Genomic DNA, 23,519 nt, shown 5'->3' with positions numbered 1-23,519 from the left:
AAAAATCTCTTCTGAATCCACTTTATATACATTTTACAATCCGTTTTGGAAAAAGAGTCCTTTATTCTGTCCGTACGTACAGATGTCACGCTAAAAAAAATTATTCAAATTCAGAGAGGTCAAAATGGATATTTTCGTTAAAATATGATAGCCGAAATGTTTCGCGATTATAATACTTCCTTTACTTGGTACAAGGGAGTAAAAACACGATGCGGCCAGAACATGACCTCCCATGTTCTAAATAGCAACGAGCTGTTATTTTCATTTGATCGTTTATAAACAAAATCTAACTTGTTATTTCAGTGAACAGACTAAATTATTTTCTAACTGAAAATAAAGTGATCAGCGACTTTCAATTTGGATTTAAAAAGGGGCTTTCAACTGAAATGGCTGTTTTTAATCTGCTAAACACAGTAAAACGCAACAGGGATGGTAACAGGCACACGTTAATCATCTCCATTGATATACGTGGTGCATTTGACACGGTCTGGTGGCCTGACATAATTGATGCATTGGATAGCGCAAACTGCCCTGTAGAAATTTTGAATTTAATTCGAAATTATTTGGAACAACGCAAAATTCAATTAACCCTGGATAATGAAATTTAAATAAAAGATTTGCAAAGAGGCTGTCCACAGGGTTCCTGTTTAGGACCAACCCTGTGGAACTTAGTCGCTAATTCGGCCTTTGGTATGTTTGAAAATACTGAACAAGTAACTTTGCAAGCTTATGCCGACGATTTTCTGTTAATTATCTCAGGCGTAAAGGACATTGAAGTAAGAGCTCAACAAGCGATTAATAAGTTTGTAGAGTGGGCAGACATGCATAAATTAAGAATTTCCGAAGAAAAAACTACTATGTTGTTTATCGGTAGGAAAAGAAAAATGCGTCGAAATCCGTCTATAAAAATCCATGGAAGGCCAATAAAATGTGCAAACACCTTGAAATATTTAGCCTTTGTTATCAGCAATACGCTGTCTTGGTTTCCACATGTGAAACATCTTAAACAGAGATGTGCCGTTCTTACGAATGGCATGACAAGGACTATGGGCCTTAATTGGGGTACTTCCCCAAAAATCTTGCGGCTGTGGTATAAAACAATCACTGAAAGAGTTCTTTTGTACGGAGTCTCCATTTGGGGTTTTGATATGAACAAAACTATGAGTGGCTTACTGAATTCAATACAGAGGCATCAACTATTACTTATTTCCAAAGGTTATAGAACAACCTCGACAGCCTCACTGCAGATTTTGGCGGGTATACCTCCATTAGATCTGCAGGCTCAAAGAGACTCTTTCTTAGGACGGATCCTACGATTACGATTGAATGGGGATTTATGGAACCAACATCACCTAGTAAATGATTATGAACTACGGGTTCCATCTAATCTTGGCCATCCTGCCTCTTTAAAACTCAAATCTGCAGTCAATTTATACTATACGGCTCCAGTAGCCAATGACATTGCTCTATTTACAGATGGTTCTAAAACTGAACGTGGAACAGGTTGTGCATTTTGTGTATTTAACAATACTCAAAAGGTATTTACATGGACTCGAAGGCTTGATAACAGAAATACTGTTTTTCAGGCAGAACTTTTAGCGATAAACGCTGCTCTCACTTATGTTAAAAGAAATCTATCGGGCAAGACTAAGATCTTCAGTGATTCATTATCTAGTCTGCAGGCTATCTCAGACATTACGAATAGAAATCCGATTGTACAAGTTATTCAAGAGAAATTGCTAAGATTTAATTCATCTGAAAGACCACTTCTTACCTGGGTGCCAGCTCATGTTGGCATACTGGGCAACGAAGAAGCAGATACTTTAGCTAAATGGGCTGCTAATGATATCAACGGAATTGAAAATCCAACGAAATTGCCTTTTTCACACTTGAAGAGCGAGACTTTAAATACACTGCTTGTGAAATGGCAGGAAAGATGGACTAATGACTCCACAGGAAGACGAGTCTTCTCTTTCTTTCCAAAAGTTTCACTCAGTCAAAGAAGCACATCGAATTTTTATACTCAATTTTTCACTGGTCATGGACCTTTTAATACATATCTCTTTCGATTTGGACTACGTACGACTGAGCTTTGTTCTTGCGGGGAGTTGGGAGACCCTGAACACTTTATCTTTCACTGTCCATTTACTAAAAACCTTCACTTGAATAAACCTTTAGATCAACAACACAGGCCAAAATGGGCTGAAATGATATTAAAAAACTCTAGTGAGAGTAAGAAATTTAAGGAAATTAGGCTTTTCTGTCAGGAATTAAATTTTTCTGTAAATAATTCTCTCAGATCATCTCTATTGGGAGTGAGTAATTGACTTTCAGCGACTGTTAGATTTTTACTGTATAATGGTAATTGTTTAACTTTGTGTGTTTGATGCTTATTATTGTTCAGTTTTGTTGTTTCCACTACTTATGTTACTGATTTAAAATTAGAAGTGGTTTTACGTAGAACAGACGTATCTGACATTGAATGCATCTATGCTCTTATAAATTGTAACGGTTAATTGTAGCCTATTAGTTTTGTAATTGTTAATGAAATTTAACAGAAAATTTTTGTGACAATTTTATTATTTTGCATATTTTAATGCGTTCTTTTGTAATTGAATTGATTCACTTTGGTGAATTTGATAGGCATTAATTGCGCATTCTATTATAAAAATTTGCATTCATGATAGTTATTTTATATTAATTTTCTTTACTTTAATCTTGAATGCATTTTGTTTTTGATTTTGAAATTCTGTAAAATTTTGTGTCGGCATTTTTCTAGTATTGCATTTGTCTTAGCGATGCCAGCAAACCTAATCTAGAATAATTATTTTGTATACCTTTTTGCACTTTTCTGAATTGAATAGTTGACCTGTTTTTGTGAATTTTATTGGTTTTACTTGAGTTCTCTATTGTAAAATCAGCATTTAAGGCAGTATTTTTTAATAATTTTCTTTGACTTATTTTTGAATGTATGTGGTTTTTGGAATCGGAATTTTTCATATATTTATGTTGGCATTATTCTTGTACTGTATTTCTATCGTGTCGCCAGGAAACCTGATGTAGAGTTTTTATATTACTTGGAGTGGTTTTGTTTTTAAACCAAATTTATGTTTTGTATTGTAATAATATCTCAGGTTCAGCATATTATTTTATGATAATATTGTTCAGTTATCAAAGTTATTGGTTCTTAATTCTGAATTCATATGAAAAAATTTTATTTGGCAGTTTATTATTGTCTTAGTTTATCTTTATGCATTTTTTTTTTCTAAATTGAATGGTTCTTCTTGAAATTGTGAATCTAATTGATATTAATTGTGTATAATACAGTAATGGATGTATTATATTTTGTTTGTACCATAGTTTTTATTTAAATTAGTTGGACTCAGTTTTGAAATTGTTTGAATGCTTATAGGTACTACTTGTAACATGCTTTCTTTAGGGTCTATTATGACTATGTTACTTATGTTCTTGTGTTCTTGAAGGCCTTGTATGCCACTGTAAACTTATTCTGCTTAGTCATAATAAATAGCTTCTGGAGGCAGGGGCTTTAATCCGTGTAAGGCAGACATCATGTCAGCTAGGTAATGGAGCCCCTGTTCTCTGGTTAACAGTAAATAGAAAGGTCTGTAATATTATTGTATTTTATCGAACAGTTGAATAACATGTAACATAACTAGATTTAAATTAAAGAAAATTTAATGTTCATAATGTATTTAAAATAAATAGTTTGAAACGAATAATCATAATTTTATTTTCTTGTGTGTTTTTTTGTACAATAACAAGAAATCTATATTCAACTTGATCTGAACATATATTCTAGCGATATCTGTATTTCAGTACAGAATGCTCGTTAGTTTTTGGAATCACAGCTGAATAACAATTACTCTGCATTTCAGGATCAGGAAGAAGTAAAGCAACAGTGTTTTCGAATTTGCTTTTGTGACTCCTCATCAACAACAGTTCACTCTTTTGGAACATGCCTGAACTAAAAGCAGTGACGTAGCTAGAAATTTTGGGCCCTTAGGTAAAGTTTAAAATAAGTATATTATATATATAACTAGCAGCTTCGCTGCCAGCCTTCGTCTGGCTTTTAAATATACCGGAAAAATGGCTGAAGGGAATACCAAACGTTAAATTTAAAAACTGCGTAGAATTTTACTCTGCAGAACAACTTCATAAAAAAAAGTTATTACGTATAGCAACATTACAATGAAATAAGCAATATCCCATAATACAAATATTAATTATCCTAATAAATAAATTAACCAACTTCCCTTTGCAAAATCTTAAGAACTCAAATGGTATAAAGGAGGCTAAGAACTTTGCTTCCTAAAAAAATCACTCAAAACTTTTCAATATCTTGAAAACAGTGAAATGAGCAATAAATAACATTAAAAAAAAAAAAAAAAACTGAAATGTTTCAGATTTTAAATTACGTCCAAAGGGGCGTTTTTTAACATTTTGTGTGTTACCTTTCTTTATTAAATACCATGTTCCTCGCACTTAAACCATAAGATCCAGTGCAACAGCAATATCTCAAAATAGTTTTAAAACGAGCATATCTTTAGAATTTCCGATACAGAGACTCGCGCGCTGGAGATAAAAATGTTTTTTCTGCACAACGTTGCCATTGCTCGCTTTGAAATCCTTGAGTTTCTTAATCAAAAATTCGTCAAAGTTTTAAAAAATAGGAAATCGATCATAAAACAAATTTCAAATTTCAAATTTGGTCTTCCACATGCTCATATTCGTTCGAGGATTACGTTATTCAAAATTCGATGACTCCACGTACTTTTTTTACGTTTTATCACAATACGAGAAATATACATACATTTATGCAGATTTTTCATTATTTAATTTCTTCAAATAAAATATAATGCAGGACTCTAACATTTTGTGGCAACAGTTTGAAAAGTGAACCGACATTTATGAGTCCGACGCAAAATGCCAAAACGAAACTAATAGTCCTTCGGGATTCAAATCCCTTTGGACTAAAAAAAAAAAAAAAAAAAAAAGCAAAGTATAATTAATGATACTTTATCTGATATTTTCAAGAGAAAAAAAAAATACAATGAAATAAGCTATATCCTAATAAAAAATTAACCAACTTCCCGTTGAAGAAAAAAAAATCCTGCAAAACTTTTCAATATCTTACAAACAGTGAAATAAGCAAAAAATAACATGAAAGCAACTCAAAAAACACAAAATTCCACGCAGAATTTTACTCTACAGAACAACTTTATCAAAAAAAAAAAAAAAAAAAAAAAAAAAAAAACAATAAAAATGTATTTTATATATATATATATAAATGACAATGAAATATGCCAACCTCTTAAAAACAGTGACATAAGAAATACGATGAAAAATTGTTGCCAAATTCATATTTCTAAAAGAATGAAACTATTCAAAATGATGCGATTTCATCCGAAATCTATCAACAACAACAAGACGGGAAAATTGTTGCCAAAATCACATTTTTAAAGATGTGAGATGTGAGAAGGGTACTCGGAAGCTTCATTTAAAAATTTTTTTTAAAAAATACAAATTATTATCATTTTTCCAAAATTCTTTTTATGAAAGCTGTCGCAAGGATGAAAGTTTAACGTGTCCAAAAATCAAAGAAAAATAAACCATACATTTTTTAAAATAAACTTTTTTAGAAAAAATCCCGTTGAAAAGGTGTTAAGCTCCCTTTGTTAAATAAATTCGTATTGAATCGATTTATTGAAACACGAAATTTATTTTAAGTTCGTAAAATAGCGAAGTGCCTACGTTTCATGACGATGTGAAAATGGAGTGAATGTGTAGAGTAAAATCTCGCTTTCCTATAGCCCATTATGTTTCAAAATGACGCGATTTCGTCACAAAACATAAAATAAAAAAAAATTCGAATTCGAATTTCGAAAAAATCGCTTCGAGGTGCACTGGCTCTTGTCTAGTTGTTCCTATGTACTAAATTTCGTAGCCGTGCGTCTATTAGCTTACGCGCAACGCGAAGGAAAGACACACTCAGACAGACTCTTTCTTTCATTATATATACAGATAAACACAAAGTAGTCCTAAACCTAATCCAACTACACGCTAATAGAAGCAACAAGTAATAAAAATCTCTACATGTAATTAAAGAAAGAGTCTGTCCTGTGTGTGTATGTGCGTCTTTCATGACCCAAGGCTATGAAAATATGGTACGTAGGTTCATCTAGACAAGAGCCAGAGCACCTTGAAGCGACTTGTTCAAAATTCGAATCAGATTTTTTTTTTTAAAATTTTATCTTTTTTGATGAACTCGTATCATTTTGAATAGTTTCATTCTTTTAGAAATGTGGTTTTTGGCAACAGTTTTTCATTCATTGCTTTGGATACTAGACTGCTCACTGTTTTCTCTTGAAAATATGAGATTTATTGCTTATTTCATTGTAATTTTTTTATATTATGTTTTAATTATATATAATTTGAATTATGTAAAAAAAAAATGCGTGATTTGTTTTTAGGAAGCAAAGTTCTTCAACTTCCTTTATACCATTTGGATTCTTAAGATTTTGCAACGGGAAATTGGTTAATTTATTTATTAGGATAATTAATATTTGTGTTAAGGGATACTGCTTATTTCATTGTAATTTTTTTAATATATGATACATTTTTATTGAAATTTTTTTTGATAAAGTTGTTCTTCCGTGTTCAATTCGGAATAAATCGCATGCAAAAACCCAAAACCAGAAGTACAGTGGCAAACTGCAAGAAATTTGGGAGAGGGGGAAAAATATGCAAGAAACAAGGAGGATAAATCCCATATATATATATATATATGAATTCGATGAGATAGGAATCTAAATTGTGGCGACCAATGCCACGTAATCTTTATTTCGCCATTTTGCACACGGCATCCCGTATGGGGATCAGAAACGTTGCCTTAACTTCCAGGCGTTCAAAAGTGACAGCTACCAATTCATCCGCTTAACAACTGAAAATCCAGGCGAGAAAAATTCCAGTACTGATGGTCATTCTTCATTTTTTTTCCGCAATATTCATTGACGCGATATACCGCATTCCCCACTTTTTATAACTAATTTTATCGTACGAAAACAGAGAGGGGAAAATCATGCCAGTAATTTCATTTCCAAAGAATGCGGTCACACTAAGAACATAACAAAGGAAAATTAGTCATGGATAAACTACTGGTAACTATTACAATTTTATTTCTTTATAAAACACCTACATTGCAATAAGAACATTAATATGAACATTACGGTAGCTGAAAGTAAATGAGCTGGACAATCGCATTCCGGCTCAATTACCTAGGAAAGCCTGAGGGGTACCTCAAATTAATCAGTCTTGACCATCGTCCCCCAGATGGACATCGGAGGTACGAAGAGAAAGGGGCGAACAAAAGACCAAATACATAAGCAGAATATGAGGCTACAGTGAGTTTAAATGTAAACAACAGAGGTAAGGTGAAATGACATATTTGGAAAGTTGTTTAAGTGTGAGAACACTTGCCACGTCCGGGTTGTTGTTTAACGAAGAACCTGCGCAAAATACGTTTCAAATAAGAAATTTAAAAATAAATAAATAAAATGAATAATAAATTAAAATAAAGAAATAAAAATGGATGAAATGCTAAAACAAATTCAAGGCACTGAAAAAAAAAAAAAAAATATTAATCAAGGAGATAAAATTTACTAATAAATCAGCCCTCAGAATTAAAATTGTGTATAACAGAGGAAGGGGGAATATTTTTAAAATTTTCAAAATCTAGATCTAAAAAAAGGGATTTTTTCCTTTTAGGGAAACTATCAAGGCCAGAAGCGGCGGTCATTTTATTATGGAGGGACTTAATAAGCGGAAAGTATGGACACATTACACCCACGCCTTCTCCGGGATTCGAACTCGATGTCTTCGGTAGGGCAGTCAGAGGTACCAACCATTTTCCCGTCTGGGCGGTCTAGAGCGAAAAATACGCGAGGTAATACAATAAATGGACTGCCGCATTTGGCGACGGTGACCCGCTAACAAAAAGTACCTAAAAAATTAAGTCTGCTTTTACAGAGATTTGAAGCACATTTCTTCCTTCCATTTTGCAAGCAGGACATGACCATGAGAGCAAACACTCAAGAACATGATAATTCCTAGCAAACCAACAGTTGTACTCTAAAAAAATATTCTTATGTCTAGCACAATTAGTTAGCAATTGTGTTAGTGTCTAGCACAATTAGTTAGTAGGTTGTCTTCTACACTTATGTCCATAAATTAAGGATAATGCAAAATCAGGCAAAGGAAGAGTTAAAAGCAAAACAAATTTGACTTATTTGTAAAGCTTATTTATTAAACAAAAGGTAAAGAGCAAAAATAGATGCTATATGTTTGATATTATTAAAAAAATTAGCAATTTTTTCTCCCTGGAGCAAATTACACACACACACACACACACACAAAAAAAAAAATCCATTTACAAAAAAACAATATTACATGGTTGGTATGATTGTTAATACATTGTATGTCTCCCAGACAATGCAATACAGTCCGTACAACGCCTAGGTATGCTGAGTATCAAATTATCGATCTGATCTTGGGGGATATAACACCACTCAAAAAGCAATACTCTCCGAAGTCCCGGTAGACATGTAGGAGGAGGTTGACGGGCTGCAACTCGTCGGCCAAGCATGTCCCACACGTGCTCTACTGGATTCAAGTCCGGTGAGAATGCTGGCCAGTCCATACGGGTGATATGATATCCTCCAATTGAAGGCATTCGCTTACGATGTTTTGCACGGTGAGGACGGGCGTTGTCATCCATAAACACAAATTGTAAGCCCATGGCGCCCCGAAACAAACGTACATGTTGTTCCAGAATGACGTATCGATAGATTTGGCTTGTCATGGTTCCAATTTGAACATGCAGGTCAGTTCTGGAACCCAGAATAATTCCACCCCAAACGATATAATAGCAATAGATAGAACTTTATATCAGCTTTTATTCATAAAGTTCGGTTTCACACATATCCTTATGTGTGAAAAACATAAAAACAGGTTAAAAAAAGGAAGAGAAATAAGAATGAATACCCGCAAAGGTCTGGAAACTGTCACTTCAATAAATAGGCTTCCTTGTTGATGAAGGGATTCGAATGGTTTGTAATAAAAATGCCAAAATTATATATAATTGAAGACATGAAAGAATTTAATGAAAAGGAAAATGTCTGAATTAAACGTCTGAAGCATAATACAATTTTGCTTCGCACATTAAATGCATTTTAAAACTAACAAGTCAGATTTTACCGTCTTATACATTCTTGATTACCAGACAAATCAAAATTAATTATTGCAGGTACCCGAGTACGTTCAAGGCATTTACTTTGCTTCATATTTTCACAGCTTAAGTTATAGAATAACATCAAGATATATTACATTCCTCTATTATGATTTTTTTCAAGTGTTGGCATATTTCTTGCAAAAATCTTTTTCCAAAATGAAACTCGTATTTAAGAAGGAAATAACTATGAAACCAACCAATTAGCTCACTGAATATAAAATAAAATCTGATGTGGAAACACCACAGAACTTCCTTGTATGGCCAATCAAATTAAGCACATTTTTTGTTGCCCTTCATTTAAACTTATTTCCTCGAACTATTTCAGCTTAATTAGCCTCTCTCTTAATACAAGACGAAAATGACATCAAAAATTGCAAATTCTGAAATGAAATATTACGGCCAATTTTTTGCCATACGGGTTTTAATTTCTTACGGAGTCAGAATTCGTTATTTGCCCCAAATTAAGTTTTTTTAAAAAAAATCTGAAATTGCCGAAACCTGAATATTTTCGAATATGTGTAACTGGAAGTATCTATCTATGATCAACGATTGAAAAAATAAAGACCTATTAAACCGGTTAAGAGGGTGAAATATATATCTTGATTGTAATAAAAAAAGGAGGTCCATAACTAGACGTTATAGCAGTCCGATAAACAAAATACGAACGTCCTACGACTAATCACTTTCGATTTCGAGATACGTACGTACAGATGTCACGGAAAATCCCTTTGGAATCTCTTTTAAATTCAGTTTACAATCCGTTTTAGAAAATACCTGATGTGTACACCAATGACGTCCTTGTACGGAATATTAAATTACACGCATTTTTTCCTGCATTTTATTTAAACTCATTGAATTCTACTTCGTCGATACCACATAAACCACAATAGAATAAATGCACTCTTTAAAATTTACCATAGCGACACTCTGGCGCTAGGCTCGTTTAACAGCGTTACATCTCATTCATTTTACAACTCAGAATGCACAAAAATTATACCATCTGAAGGAGTTTTGAAGTAACTTGAAAGTAAAATGTTAATAATGTTTTAACGGGGACTGGAATTAAATCATCATGAAGAACAAAATTTCAATTGTAAAAGGATTTGGCCTTTATATCTTCATGTACATTCACTGTTCTTATTATATTTTTTATATAATTTTTATATTATTTTTGATTTGTTTTTACAAAGTTTGCATTATTTATCTTATTTTGTAATCTTCTACGTTTATTTCAACTTTACTTTGAATTCTATTTCATAATGACAATTTCCAATGTTTAATTTTTACAAATAATATAGAACTCAAATGCATAAACAAGAGGGTGTCGGGGACGGTTACTCGAGTTTTTTCGGATTTCTCTACAGAAATTGCTTTTTACTCCAAATTGAATTGGCTAAAATGCTTCATAAGAATAAGTTCTTTGAGTATCAGCATTGGTTCGTAATCCCTTCTATTCGCGGAAATATTTGGCCTGACTAGAATTGCCGGTTTGGCTTTACCTTTTAACTCGAGTAAAGACGAAACACCTTCGTATTTACGTATTTTTATTAATTATTGTTCATTAAACGGGAGTTGGTTTGTTCCCCTTGAAAAGTCAACTAATTTCCGATCAATGACAATGATTACATGTTTTTAATTTTTCCTTTTACAATTGAAATTTTGTTCTTCATGCTGATTTAATTCCAGTCCCCGTTAAAACATTATTAATATTTTACTTTCAAGTTACTTCAAAACATTTTCAAAATATAACTTACCAGTATGGATTCACTCTTCTAAAATAATTCTACTTTAATTAAACTTAGGAGATAATATAATCAATTAATCAATATTGTTTAGGAAATAAATTATCATTAACTAACTTTGCAGCAATTGCGCAAGTAGTAGTAACTTGTTTTCGCACTAAATGAATTTAAGATCATACAACATATATATATGTACTTTTGGTGCGGCCGATTGCAACCAAAAAGGGATGCACACATCTACATGTTATAGCAGTCCCACATACCAAATTTCATTGTTCTGACGCTATTCGTTTTTGAGTTATGGGAGATACATATATACATACGTACAGACGCCATGAAAAGATCTCTTCTGATTCCATTTTAAATCCTTTTTGGGGGAAAAAAAGAGTTTTTTATTCTGTCCTTACGTACAGATGTCAGGCAAAAACATCGTTAAATTGCATTCGATAGCGGTCAAAATAGATATTCCTGTTGAAATATGGTATAAGGTATTTTCTCCAGAGGTCTGGGGTTCGATTCCCGGCGAAGGCTGTTGCTAATTTTTCATATCTCCGGCTTTTCCAATTAACCTAATGCCTCTACAATGGTACCCGGAATTTTTCGTGATTACAATACTTCCTTTATTCTGCCGTACGTACAGACGTCATGGGAAAAAAATATCCAAATGGATTCATGAACGGTCTAAATAGATATTTTGCTGAAATCTGATACTAGAAATTTTCCGCAATTACAATACTTCTTTTACTTCGTGAAAGCAAGTGAAAAAAGACATAAGAAAATTTCCCTACTCGGGGACAAGTTGGCCCATTCGGAAGAAGATAAAACGTTATAAAAGGTTTTAATGCAACTTCCTGTTTACAGACAGACCTTCATCTCAGATAATAATCGACAGGAGAATAAATTTTAATCCCTCCAATAATCATTCGGATAACCTGGACTTAACAAAGAAAGTCTGATTAAGGAAAGCTGTTAAAACTCTTCGAAGAATTTTGCAGTCTTGATTGCATAAGTTACGCTACCCTAAAACAAAACAGGACCATCAATATTTCGCCTTCGTTTGTACCTCCATCTCTGTTATGAAATAATGAAATAAATGTATTTATGTATTAAATAATGAAGTATGTATGTATATTTGCTCCTCTCATTGTGGAAAAATGGGGCAATTACATCAACTGAATTTGAAACACAAATAGTTCTGCACCCGAACATATGCAGCTCGCGTCCAGAATTTTGAATTTCTTTTTAAATTTTATGTCTTTTAAGAATCATGAAATTTTTGTTCAATAAACTCAGTAATTTTACAGTAATATGTTGACACTCGGAAAAATGTTATATATTTCTTTCAAGTTTCATCGGAAACTCGGGGATTTTTTAAAAAATACCTCTCGGCAAACCTTAAAGTATTTGCCGTTCTAGTTTTTGGACAAATCAGAGATTTGAAAGAAATATGTTGCCACTGGGCGAAATGAAAATACTTTCATCTTACACGCACCAATCCGTTGCCATTCGTCAAAGTGTAAGACATTTTCTTTCAAATTTAATTTATCTGTTATTGATTAACAACTAAGAAATAAATGCAGTTTTTTTTGTATCATTAGCTATTTTTCCTTTCTTATAGTAATTGTTTTAAGCGGCTGACCACGCAAGCGCTAGTTTGGAGCACAGTTTGAAAGAAAGCGGCCTTTTCATTCGTACAGAAAGATATCACTTTCATTGGTTTGGTTTATTTGATTATGGCAAAGCACTCGAGGGCTATCTGCCCAAGAGAAGGGATGCCTTCGCGGAGGAATTTCTACGGAAAACTGGCTAGTATACACGTTACACATGGAGCAAACCACGAAAATGCCCATGTAGCTAGCCCCCTTTGCCGGGATTCGAACCCCGGACCGAATTACCAGTGTTGAACAACTTTACCGCTCGCGGTAGCTGTTGGTGGGCCCGATATTATTTTCATGTCTGTAACTGAGTTTGACAGGGTCACAATTACCAACAAGAATTTATATGGTATTTCTCCCGCCTTTTTAACATGCCTTCGTGGTGTAGTGGTCAGCATGCTCGACGCGTATTCGAGAGGTCCGTGGTTCGAGTTCCGGCGAAGGCATTGCTCATTTTTCACCTCTCCTGCTTCGAAATAACCTAATTTCTCTACAGAGGCGCCGAACTATAAAAGGTAGTGGATGATGATTCACCACCACCAGGATTTGGCGATTCGATCCCCTAGTCCCCAGTCGGCCTTTAAAAGAGAAAGTACATAAGATATGTCTCCCACTTTCATAACATGCCTTCGTCGTATAGTAGTCAGCACGCTCGGCGTGTATTCGAAAGGTCCGTGGTTCGAGTTCCAGCGAAAGCATTGCTCATTTTTCATCTCTCCTGCTTTGAAATAACCTAATATCTCTACAAATTTAACCAGCTGCAGTTTCTGCCAATCGCCTCAAGCTAACAACTGGATATCCGAATATAATAATAGCTAAAATTTAGCACTTTTGTTTTAATTCATCAAACGAAAGAGTGGGAAGCAAGCTCAACTCTTGTATTTTTGCTCATTGATTCAATTGTATTTAATACAATTTTACCCACGTTTCAAAGCATCATCGCAATTTTCTTCTGTAATATACTTACTTAACTTGAAACATTAGCTCGAAACTGAAGTTTAGATTCCTTTTAACTGTAGATCTTAAGTGAATAATTACAGCAAAGGGAAGTTTCAAATAGGACTTTTAAAAAACTTTTGCAGTTTATTCTAAAATACAACATTGTAAACGTTCCTCGTAACTGCTGTATGTGTTGGTGGTAGAAGTTTACAATTGGGTGCCCCTTGTTTTTTGGCAATTCTTTTTTGATGCCAAGATCGGCGCCAGGAAGACACAATTTCAAGATGGCCGCTACACAAAACCAAAATAAAAAGTCAAAGAATTGCATAAACTCTGTGTCCATCAGGGTTCGTACACATTTCTGCACATGGAAATTAAGTACTTTTAAGGACCATTAATGAAAAACATTAAGGACCTATGAGCAAAAAGGAACTGAATAAATTCAATTGAAGATATTATCTATGCCTGAATTTCACTTTTGAAATACCATCCTAAAAATAAAATAGAGCCCTAAGTAGTATGCATTATTACTAAACACGAATTAATTAACATAATTGTTAATAAGTTTGAGAACAAAATAAACTATGCAATTTCTCAAGTAGCATTAAATATTTTACACTTAATGATATTTGGCCATATTTGAACGTTTATATCAATTTCATTCTCTTTTAAGCATGTTTTCTAACAATTAGAGTTTTGTATCAATATGCAAACCAATGCTCTCACTAGTTTCTGCGTGCTTCGTCTCCTAACTTGTCAACCTCTCCATAATGTATCTATATGAGGGTTTAATTAATCTGGTAAAAGTTAAATAGTCCAAAACCCCCGACAGACGTGAAGCATATTATCGCTATGTGTGAAAGTAACTACAATATCAGACAAAGGTTTAAATAAGCCTCTTATTTAAAAAGAACTTAGAACATAAAGGCATGTTCTGATGCTAACAAAATCAGTTACAGCTCATGGTGACGTAATTAAACAAGAACAGTCAAATTCAAACTAATAATGTGGACTAGTTGTCAAAGATTATACAATTTAATTGTAATTTAATCTGGTTCAATAACTCTATTGTATGAGGAAATAGAAATGGGAAATTATAGTAAAGGTTGAAATCATAAACAGTTGGGTAATTTACATAATAATAGCTGCACATATCTTTAAAGAATAATTTGCTTTATGTACTCAGTTTCTTTCTTTAACACGTTTCCTTTCCATTTTAGAATTTTTGGATTTAATTAAGGATTTTCGTTATTCTAAAAAAAAAAAACTAAATGCATTTAGAATGTACAGAAAAAGCAGCTAATTTTATTTCTTTAGTAATATGAACATTCAGAAGCAATATGAAATATATATATAGTAAAGGACGGTTACAGAGCTGATGTGGCAGAATTTCTAGAATTTAATGACACACCGAACAACAAAATCTAGAAATGGCAAAACTTTTAGAATTTAGAGCAAGCATTGGAAGCAGAATTTAGAAAGGCAGTAGGCAACAGAACTTAGGATCCACAGAGATTGCATCAGGTGGGAAAATGCCTAGTGCCAGCTATGTGTATGATGTATTAAGAAATATTAGATGAATCTTTTTAATTGTAAGTTTTCAGTTTCTTTAATAATCAAAAAATCCCTTTCTATAATGCCTGCCCATGTGATAAGATCAGAAGCATTTTTGATATTATCCATGCTTCTGTCTAGTGAAAAGTAGAGAAAATAAAGAGAAGATAAACATGTTAAGATTCTAGTATCAGAAGTAATACATTCAAATATTATGTTTTCATTGTTCTTCCAGATGTTCTCCCAAAATTAAGAAATTCATTGTAAACTTTCTGTAAAATACATCCATTACGTGTTGACACCATGGAGACATTTTTTATTTTGTCACATATTTCTGGAATCTTCTAGAATCGTGCGTCTATAAATCTTGCCTTCAAATCCTTCTAAACTTTCCAAGCTGCAATGTCTAAAATCCTAAAGAAAAATTATCCCAACCATTTCTGTAACAGTAAGGCAGATATATTTTGGAAAAAAGGTAGGAGGGATAAAGTATAAAATTAATTTTATAGAGAAAACTGATGCACATTCTGAGACAGTTGCATGGGAAAAACTCTTACTATGAAAAAATTAAAAACAAGACATTTTTAATTAATTACATAGCTAATTTTGCTTTTGCTAAGAGCTGTTTCGTAAATTGTGCTTTATAGTATTATACCTTGTTTATTTTTCAGATTTAAAATATTGTATAAGTTGCCAAAATGAAATTTTATAATATGACAGTGAAAAATAAAAATGTTTTATTTTAATGTTTTTTTTAAATACAATTTCAATATATTACCATTATTTTAAGAAAATTTATCAATGTTACGATGTTTTAAAAAAAATCGTCGAAAAATACTCAGATTTTGGAATTAAAAAGTTTCTATAGAAACTAATCTTAAAATCGCCAAAATGTGCATTAGTTTTCTCTATAAAATTAATTTTACCCCAAAAGCAAAAAGTTGTTTAAGAGCTCTTTACTAGAAAAAACGAATTTCGAAATGCTTTTGTTTCACGGTACTTACGTATTAACGGAACCAGGCCCAAATTCGCATAAATCGCCAAATTTGGCGACCTACCGAACGAACGTACTTGTAAAAATTCTCATAAAATGAAACTGTATTTTGGAAAGCAAATCTTCTGGAAATGTAACGTCGAAGAGTGCAATCAACATTTGGGTGTGAGGACCAGAAATTGGTTTGAAGGTAGCCGAATTTCATTTGTGACAGCGGTTTCAATCAGTGCTAAAAGCAATAGCCAAAAGATTTCCGCCGAAAAAATAATTCTGCAATCATTCAATCAACTTATTCAAATTCGAAACCGGAAGGGTTTAATTGCTATTTTATTTTAAAACAAAATAATATAAAAAACTGTATTAAAAATTATCTGTAATTAATAAATGTACATTTTCTTTCTATTCATACTTTTTTACTCAAACTTACAAATCGCGCCAACCTGGTTGCGATAATACGTAAGTACCTGTTTCACTTCTTGCTTAGAAACTCGAGTATCCCATTATTTATATTAGAAATAGAAACAAATTATAATTCATGAACCCAATCAAAAGAGAAAATTATAACTCATGAACCCAATCAAAAGAGGTTACCATATATACGGCAGTGAATCACCAAAAATATTCCTCAAAATGCTAATTCGCACTCAAAATGACAGTCTTTAAAAACAGACAGAAATTTCAGATGATTAAAATTAAGAACCTTCTGTTGATTTTGGCCAAAATTAAGGACTTTTAAGGACCAAAAATCGATTCCATTCCAAGAAATCTAAGGACTTTTAACGACTCTTAAGGACCGTACGAACCCTGTCCATGTACACATCGATCTGTTTTCACTTAAAAAAAACATCTCAGAATTGCACAAACTAGGCATTGCGCACTGTTTAAATTTGTCCATGTACACATGAATCTATTTTTATTTTAAAAAAATCAGGAGGCTAAAGCAAAGTTACACTGTTATGGTAATCAGAAATACGATTTCATCGCTAAAATTTTACAAAAAATTGTCGCTAATCGAAGGGGCACCCAATTCTACACTACAGCCATGTTGTTAACTGCGAGAAAAGTTTTTTTTACATGTAAAAAAAAAAAAAAAAAAAAAAAAAAAAAAAAAAAAAAAAAAATCATTTAAGACCTTTTGCTTTTGAGAAATTTTCCTGTACGTCTGCGTAACTCCAAACTGCAGCGATGACGTAGATCTCTACAGTAAACATCCGTGATTTTTGCACCCCCCCCGAATTATGTTGAAATTAAAATTTTACTTCAAAAACAAGCACACAATGTTTTAAATTATTTCCTTATATGCCAGTTTGATATTTTTGAGCTATTTGCTAGTGTATCGAGAGGAGAGTTAAATTTAGGGGGCGCCGGGGCGGCAAACTTAAGAATCGCTTGGGGGCGAGAAAAGCTGCGGCTATGGCATTGTTCTGTGCAAGACAGAGAGCATGACAATTCAAAGTAACGTTCGCAATGGCAACAGCAACAAACATAAACAAATGCGTACGAAATCAGCGAACTGTAAACAATTCACATCAACAAAAGAGAAACACGTGAGAATACTTACGTGCTATGTTTTCCGTGTACAGCGCTTCGAATTCCTTCTCGATTTGGCTGAACAGCTCGTACAGTCTCCCTCTGCAATGCAACGAAGCAAGAAGTAATGAGAGTTTATCCGACATGTGTTATTATTACAATGTGTTAAAGAAAACTTTTCAAAAATCGCCAAAGCGGCATTCGCGCGCTATCACTTCTGCCTGCCCACCCCGATGGAGATCAACAGTGGAAGTAAACAGTCCGGTCGACATCAGCTCGGCTAACAGGTATCGCGGGGAAGAAAACGAGGGGGGGGGGTGAAAAGAACCACGCGCACGCAAGCAAGCATGCGCAAACGCGTTGATGTGTAGGTAGGTAGGTAGGTAGGTTGGTGCAAATGTTGCTTCGGCTACAACGTGGCCGGGGCTTGTTTGGGAAAGGCAAAACCAATTAGAACGCGATGACCAGGTGAGAAATTTTCCTAGGTAAAAATTTGGGTTGCCAAAAAAAAGTAAAAAATAATAACTTTGATGGAAGCGATCTTTTATGTCATGTACGTTGACATAAAACATCACATCATATTTATTATCTTTGCTCTTCAGCAACAGGTGCTAGCAGACATATCGTAAATAATTTGTACTTTATTTAATGATCGGTGCAAGATGAATGCACTTTTCCCCACATGTTTTCATTTGAATCTTATTCGTTACATATATTTAACTTACATTCTTGCATTCGAGAAGAAAATTTTCTAGGAATCGTTTGCAAAAAGTTCAAACACATATATAAAGTAATTTTTTTACAATAATGCAAGTATAAAAAAAAAAATGCTTCATATTGATGCCAAGATATTAAATTACTTCAGACACTCACACTAGAGATATAGAATTTTTCTTCTTTATCTCCAATTTACCTTAGCTGAGGCAAAGAAGACATACTCTTTTTGGTTCAAATTAGTCATTTTAAAAAAGAAAAATATATAGAATGATTTAAATAAGTCTAGCTAGTGTAACTTCATGGATTCAGCTAGAAAAATTAATAATAGACATGAAGAATAGTTTGTTAATCAATAACAGCTAAATGAAATATGGAATAAGTAAATAAATATCTTACAATTCCCTGCATGGCAATACTCTGACGGATAGAAAATAAAAGTATTTAATTTCCGGCGATGGCAACAACTTTTTTTAAATCACTAAGTTCGTTGATTAAATTTGGTAAATAAATGTCTTACGCTTTGCCAAAGGAAGAACACATAAATCCCTGAGTTTTCTGATTAAATGCGAAACAAGATACATTTAGCTTAGCGGCAGTTCATGTCTTTTAAATCGCGAAGCTTGTTAATCACAGCTTACTACGCTCGCACAAAATTTATAGTAAATAAAAAAATTCGAAATTCAATTTGGTTTCGTGTGAAGGATCTATTTGTATTAAAAATCTAGCGGCCACTGGTGCCTCGATTTCCCGCCGTGCAAGATTATTTTAATATCAGATTATTTTAATATCATAATTCCTCATTATTTTAATATCAGAAGTGTGTGTGTGTGTGTGTATTAGCGTAAACCGATCGAGCAATCTCTTATACCAAGAGGCAAGCATACACATAAACAAGCTTTCTGTGAGGGCTTAAATGAGTGGTCAAAAGCTCTTGCACATATCAACAAAGAATGTAAAATGTGCTTCGCAAGTCAATACTTCACTTGCGAGCAAAACATTCTTTAGCCCAAAAGGACAATTTGCCCAGAAGGGCTATTAATTTCGTTTTGGCATTTTGCGTTGGTTCACTATAGAAGTCTGAATTACTTTTCAAATTGTTGCCACCAAATACTACAGCGCTGCATTATGTTTAAAGAAATAAAATAATGAAGAATCATTTGCATGAATGTTTGTATGTTTCTCGCATTATAAAAAACAGCTTATGAGCGAGGTTTTTATTATTTTTTTTATTTTTATTTATTTATTATAATTTTTTTGGGGGGTGATATTTCTGTTGAATTGAATTTTATGGTGTAAGTGCGAAGAATATGATATTTAATAAATAAAAGGTATAAGGTATTTCTCCCGCCTTCTTAGCATGCCTTTGTAGTGCAGTCGTCAGCACGCTAGGCGCGTATTCCAGAGATTCGTGGTTCGATTCCCGGCGAAGGCGTCGCTCACTTTTCCCATCTCCTGCTTCCATAAAAACTTAAACGTCGCTATAAAGGCAACACAAAAAACGTTAAAAACCCGCCCCTTTGGACGGAATATACAACTGAAAGCTTTCCGATTTATTAAAAATTTTATGTATTTATTAGCATGAAAAAATTCGTAAAGATTTCTGTTCACTATCAAAAATTAAACTCGTTTATCAGAATTAATGATATTTTAAAAACCGTATTAACGAAAAACAAAACAAAAAAATGTTTTTTGGAAATTTCATTTTGTTTTTTATATCAATTGGGTCCACAATTCCGTCGTCAGTCAAAGATCAAGTGTCGAAGAAAGTATAAAGTAAGGATTGCAACAGTATGAAATGTCTAAAACAAATCAAATTTAACAGAATGTGAAAAGATAAATCAAATGGAACAAAAGAAGCGGGCATCATAAATAAAAATTGATCTGTCCATGTATGGAAAACAATAGTGTTAAAGTCATAACACACACATAAATCCTATGGTAGAGGACAATCAGCATAGATACACAGTGATATGTTTTGACAAATAGAAAAAAATCTATAAAGTAACTTCTTAAATTTCTTTTAGTTTTGATAAAAACAATGTGACCGATTAGAAAGTGATATAAGAACAAATGAGTAAAGGCCCGTTTCCACTACTGCGTATGCGTTGCGGTGCGTATGCGTTTCTCCAATCAGCGAGCGAATTCACTTTGATTGACATCTGCAATCCGGTCGGTGTGCGGTGACGGATGACTCAACAATGTTCAACTTCTATCCGTATGTCTGCGGTTGCGTTGGGGTCACGTGGTGAAAAAGGAGCAATCAGGTGCAGTGACTAAAAATTAATGGCGGCAGAAGTAGCGATGAACACTCGCTAATAGGGAAAGAATGTTTTGCTAAAAAATACTTATTTCTGAATTAACATTATAGCGAGAAATCTGCGTGCTGAAAATGACAGCAATCAGCTGAATTTAGTTTAAAATGATAAGAAAAACAAGATAACTGCAACTACAGTACTTGTTCATTCAAGAAAATCAGCGGCAAAAATTATCATTCCAAGTCCATGAAATAGCAAAATTCGTTCTGATAATCATTTTTAAGTTCTGCATACTCATTTAGCTTTAATGAAAATGAATGTCTGACTATATCAAACTGCTATAGCAAATTAAATATGATTAAAAGATTTGCTATTTTTTTCTTCTGAAACAGGTAAAAACTAAAAACGTTAATTATAAATTAAATTTGATAGCCTTTTAAATACTCCAGTTCATTGAAGAGTATGTTAAATTTGTATTTCCCTTTATAAATATATATTTTTGGATAACATATATTTGTAAGCACATGAAATATATTTTTAGCAGTCCGTTTAACTTCAATCGGAACGCCACTTTAAAAGATAATGATTTTTCCAAAAAATGTACTAGAACCTGAAGAACAAACTCTGGTGAATTTTTCAGACAATAGCAAAGTGAAATAGGACCAAAAAACTTAAGTTTTAAGAATTGATTTACTTGATGATGTATATAACCCAAAATATGCATGCGACTTACGTGTAATCCTAGCTTAGTGGTAAAGCTGATGGTAACGATGTCCACTTTTTGGAGTCGTGAGTTCGAATCCCATACGCTTTTTGCACCATGTCTGCAACTTTCTTACCTTTTTATTCCAATTTGATCTATATTCGTGTTTTATAATTTATTTCTATTATTATATGCATTAAATATATTGTTTTATTTATGCTCTTATTTATTTAAATTTTTCCCGCAAAAAAGTTTGAAAATTATATAATACTAATTTAAAGCATATCCTGTACATATATATTTGAATTTAACAAACATTCTCTATTCGTAAAAAGCAAATTTAAAGTTAATTAAATTTAAATGAAATTTAATGCAAACAAAGAAATGATTAATTATTGCTGTGCAAGTATCAAAATCCATGAATAAATATATAATTCCAAAAATTTATTAATCCTTAAAAAATTTATAAAAATGCATAAGTGAATAATGGGATAGATTATTAATCCTAAAAAAATTATAAAAATGCATAAGTGAATAATAGGATAGATTATTAATCCTAAAAAAATTATAAAAATGCATAAATGAATAATAGGATACATTTAATCCTAAAAAACTTATAAAAATGCATAACTGAATAATAGGATAAATAAATTTTTGGAATTATATATTTATTCATGGATTTTGATACTTGCACTTGATTTACATATGCTCTCAGAATTTAAATGATATTGTATATTAGTTCGCAGCAATAATTAATCCTTTATTTGTTTGCATTAAATTTCATTTAAATTTAATTAACTTTTAATTTTTACGAATAGAAAATGTTTGTTAAATTCAAATTTCATTCCTTGCAGCAATGGCGCAAGAGAATTATTTAAATTTAATTTATTTTGAAACCCTGCATATATATATATATATATATATTTTCGTTTCACTTTTATGTGAATGTATATACATGTGCTCAGACTTTGGGATGTTTACGACTCTAAACTTTCATTCCAATTAACATGAGACAGTATTAATGCCCTAAACATTTTTTTAACAAAAAATTACTATAATAATTGCTTTTAAATTCAGTCCTCTCCTGCAGAAGCGCAGGAATTAATTAATTAAATATTTCCATTTTCTTTACCTAATGTGTGTATATATAAAGAGAAAAATCTTATTTTTATAACTTCTTGTATAAAAAGAGATATGAATTAAAAATGTTTAAATTAAAAATAATATTTTATGGATTATGTATAAAATATAACTGCCCATAGTGCATTTTAAAACAAACGAGATTTCTAATAAATTATCCAGCTATGACCCTGAAGTCAGCGGTATACAAGCATAGCAAATTTTGCTTAAATATTGTGAACCTTTCCTTACAGTTGCTCTGTACTTTTAAAGTACCAACTATTTTTTAATCCCTTTAACTTTTTTATTTTATGTTATTTATTTGTTTACTTTTTCACTAACAGTACATTTTAGTTTTAATAATATATATATTATTTCATAATATTTAAGGCTTCTAGAAACACAATTTTTTTTTTTTTAAATTTAGTTCAGCTTCTATGGAATTCGTGATGTTCATAATATGCATTATAACCTTACTTATCTAAAATTCCATATCAAATCCAAAACAAACAATACTCGCTTAAGCGGGAAAAATTCAGATGTTCAGCGTCGTAACTTGCGAACTGCTTGCGCCAAAATATTACAGTGACATTTAGCGGCGGAAAATGAAAATATTTTACGCATACGCAGCAGTGGAAACGCTTGTACGGATGCCGTAGGCGTGTCTTCAATTGACGCAACGCGTTCGTACGCAGTAGTGGAAACGAGCCTTAAGAGTAAAAACATTACATCAATAGCCACTATTTTAATTTAAACATTACTAATTTACAAATAAAAAAATCTGATGTGTACAGCGCATGACTTCCTTGTACGGAATATTAAATTATACGCATTTTTTCTTGCATTTCATTTAAATTTATTGGATTAAATTAAATCTACTTCGCCGACAGCGCATAAACCACAATAGAATAAATGCATTCTTTAAAATTCCCTCTAGTATTTGTTTATCATAGCGACACTCCGGCGCTAGATTCACTTAACAGTATTAATAATTATATGACAGT

The 23,519-nt window shown here is 32.5% G+C and overlaps 1 protein-coding gene across 4 annotated transcripts in view; it reads right to left on the bottom strand.

Moving 5' to 3' along the window:
- The window catches only part of Wdr37 (WD repeat domain 37), a 205,768-nt gene that overhangs the window by 112,462 nt on the left and 69,787 nt on the right, over positions 1-23,519 (bottom strand). For 3 of the 4 annotated variants that reach the window (XM_035364361.2, XM_035364370.2, XM_035364378.2), the window contains one exon: positions 17,753-17,823. The exons of the other annotated variant lie outside the window; for it this stretch is intronic. In XM_035364361.2, coding sequence (XP_035220252.1) covers positions 17,753-17,823 — 71 coding nt within the window. The remainder of the gene's footprint in view (positions 1-17,752; positions 17,824-23,519) is intronic. 4 annotated transcript variants of the gene reach the window in all.

This window comes from Stegodyphus dumicola, chromosome 4 (assembly GCF_044657685.1).
Source record: "Stegodyphus dumicola isolate Sdum_Otavi_A_Nest chromosome 4, ASM4465768v1".
In the NCBI taxonomy this organism is placed as follows: Eukaryota; Metazoa; Arthropoda; class Arachnida; order Araneae; family Eresidae; genus Stegodyphus; species Stegodyphus dumicola.
This window is presented reverse-complemented; position numbering and strand designations above follow the sequence as displayed.